Raw genomic sequence first — 2,968 nt, 5'->3', positions numbered from 1 at the left:
ACTCACCCTTAATTCCAAGTGTTTTGTGAAGCCGTAACTCCCATCTGAAATACCTTCTATACTTATCTTTATCATTTCCTTGCTTGTTTTCTCAAAATTCACTTCCTCTATTAAACCTTGTAGAAGTAATATGATTCAAATCTGAAAAATCTAATAATTTAAGATTGCCTTATTGCGTATAAATAGTCATACACTTTTATTTGGTGGGAAGAATATTGCTATGAAAGTTTTATCTTGAGTAAAAGAAAACTGATAAGGACAGGTTTCTAAGACAGTCTTCTTTGTAGTTAAAATTTTTTCAGTAATACAATTTTAGAAACAGAAATTTTCTAAAGATTTTTTTGGCCAGAATGTTAACTCAAGATGTGCTTATGACAATTAAAAATCAGGCCCTGGTTCTGATGTAGCATCCTTGCTTATGGACTGATAAAAAAATCTTCCTCTCATGATAGAAGAAGGTGGAAAAGCTCTATAGGAGGAATCCCTGTGGTCAAAGGCTGATGCTTTGGTAATCAGTTGTAATCCTTAGCTTATATCCTTAAATAATATTTTCATATTTATTGAGTGACTAATTTGGAGCAAGCTCTTCCTGAATTCTTTGCCTATATTAACTAAATAAAGCATCACAACAGCTATAGGAATATTAATATACAATGACAAAGAAACTAAAGCATAAGGATGATAAACAATGGTTGCACAGACAGTGAAGTGGCCAGGAATTAGACCCAGGAAATCTGGCACCTGAGCTTAAGTCCATAAGTACCTTACTATACAGAATCTGAAACTGGGTTTTGATATCAGTTAAAGATGGCCCAAGATTCCCAACCATCTAGTTCTTTCATTCTTAAGGGAATAGTCTTTGAGAATTCTTGCCAGGTCAATGATAGCTGAGAGAAGGGACTGGTTTTTGGCACCACTGTTTCCTTAATTGCCTTTTTTTTTTTTTTTTTTTTTTTAGAGTAGTCACTGTTCTTGGTTTATTTGGTGTTTTAAATGGTATGACACGTTTGGATAGTTGTTGCACTGTTTACAGGTAGATTTTTCTTTTTACATTACATGGCAATGTACACCACTTTGATATATTTGGTACACAAAATAAGATCCTTTAGAACAGTTATGCACAAAACATGCAATGTTGAATTTATACATTGGACTGAATGGGGGGGAAAGAAGTTGGACTACGCATGTTGGATGAAGGAACCAGAAGGTATGTAATACATAGTAACCAAGCCTTCTTCTGGTTTGAAAGACAACTGTAGCATGTGCAAAATTGGCACTGGTGCCTCAGAGGTAAAGTATTTTATATTAACCAGTTTGGGACTACCCAAGATAAATATCATATCCAGCATCAGGATATAGCTGTAAGGTTTTATGAACCATTCCTGCTTCTAACTTTAAGAAATTGATGTTTTCCCTAGGTCATTTTAATATTGCTGCTTTAATCACAGACCAGATAAAAAGGACAACATGCACAATCCCCAACAAAAATCCTGTTGTAACTTAGACAGTAAGTGATGCAACATTATAAGACTTTAAAATTGCAGCTCATTTTGGATCCCCCAAAGTGTATCTGCACTCTTCTTCAAACGGGCCTCTTCTTCAGGAGTCAGAGACACTTTGACAATGTCTGAGATGCCATTCTATCCCAAGATTTCCAGAAACACTAAGGAAGATGTCATCTTTTATTCCATAGAGGCCCTTAATCATGGTGGAAACTGGATGTACCTGTCTAAGATTCTTCAATGTACTTTCTGCCAAATCTGCCACAGACAGCCCAATGGCCCAGGAGGTATACCTTTCAGTTTGATCACCTCATAACTGTCAACCACCTGCTTGTGAACCTCTTTCCACTCTTCCTTATTGGCATCAGTGCCTAATTCAGGGTGCAGATTTTTCAAGAAGACCCCAGCAACATTCACTCCACTCCGTACAGGCACACTAGAGTCTCCATGCTCCCCAAGGACCCAGTAATGACAGCTTAATGGGTGAAATCCCAGCCTCTCCCCCATTAGATAATGGAACTGGGCTGAATCCAGATGGCAACCACTTCCAATAACACGGTTTTTGGGAAAGTCACTTATTTTCCAAGCCACATAGGTCAAGATATCCACTGGATTGGAAAAAACAAGAGACTTGCAGTTCAGGCTATATTTTACATTAGGAAAGACAAATTTAAAGATGTTCATGTTATGCTGGACCAAATTAAGATGGCTCTCTCCCTCTTGCTGACATGCCCCAGCTGTGATGATAACCAGCTTGGAGTTTGAAGTCACACTATAGTCTTTGCCAGAGAAAATTTTTGGTATTCTAAGGAAAAGGCTGCCACATTGGAGATCCATCTTCTCTCCCTTCAATTTGTCTTCTATGACATCAACAAGCAGAAGTTCATTTGCAAATTCCTTTATTAAGATACTGATGGCACAGGCCATGCCAACAGCATCAACCCCAACAACTGCAATCTTATTCTGAGGGGTCTGTTCTTCCTTAATAAGATTCTGAATCAGCTGATCTTTGAGAGCTGCCATTTTAGACTTGGAATGGAAAGGAACCTGAACTATACCTTGAACTGGCATCTGCAGCATGTGGTGGTTAGATCCAGACTCACAGTGGTAGCTCTGGGACCCCTTCATTGCCTTTTATAGCTGTGATTAATGGACATTTTTAAAGTCATGTTCTATGAGGCTTAATGAGATTTGCCCAAGTGTATGGTTAGGTAAAACTGAGAAGTTTCTTTGTATCCAAGTTTCTTAAGTAAATAAATAAATATACACAGGCATATACCAATTAAATGCTAAACTCTTTTCTTGAAGAATTGGAATCTTTTTGATAGTACCACAAAGAACATTAAGGCTCATCTTTTCCATCTACATATAAGAAAAAAATTAGGTCTAGGAGGCCTCTGTACCTTACTTGCAGTCTCATAATTATCCTGTGGCTGAATCAAGACAGGAACTCAGTAGGCCAGACT

At 37.6% G+C, this 2,968-nt stretch overlaps 1 protein-coding gene across 1 annotated transcript; it reads right to left on the bottom strand.

The window, feature by feature from the left end:
- Positions 1-1,545: 1,545 nt before the first annotated feature.
- LOC119508095 (L-lactate dehydrogenase A chain-like) lies at positions 1,546-2,525 on the bottom strand. The gene is made up of 2 exons (XM_037801539.1): positions 1,842-2,525; positions 1,546-1,575 (listed from the first exon to the last, which is right to left on the bottom strand). The coding sequence occupies exons 1-2, from the start codon at positions 2,523-2,525 to the stop codon at positions 1,546-1,548; spliced, it is 714 nt and encodes a 237-aa protein (XP_037657467.1).
- Between the last annotated feature and the right edge of the window lie 443 nt (positions 2,526-2,968).

Source organism: Choloepus didactylus, chromosome 13, assembly GCF_015220235.1.
Source record: "Choloepus didactylus isolate mChoDid1 chromosome 13, mChoDid1.pri, whole genome shotgun sequence".
In the NCBI taxonomy this organism is placed as follows: Eukaryota; Metazoa; Chordata; class Mammalia; order Pilosa; family Megalonychidae; genus Choloepus; species Choloepus didactylus.
The sequence above is the reverse complement of the archived record's forward strand: the minus strand, read 5'-3'. Positions and strand labels throughout refer to the sequence as shown.

What these genes read in the sequence shown, in the direction of transcription:
- LOC119508095 (XM_037801539.1), bottom strand. Translation starts at nt 2,525, where the DNA reads ATGGCAGCTCTCAAAGATCAGCTGATTCAGAATCTTATTAAGGAAGAA. An exon ending in ATAAGGAAGAGTGGAAAGAG is followed by an intron (nt 1,576 to 1,841) that starts GTTCACAAGCAG and finishes TTTGAAGAAGAG; the next exon opens with TGCAGATACACTTTGGGGGA.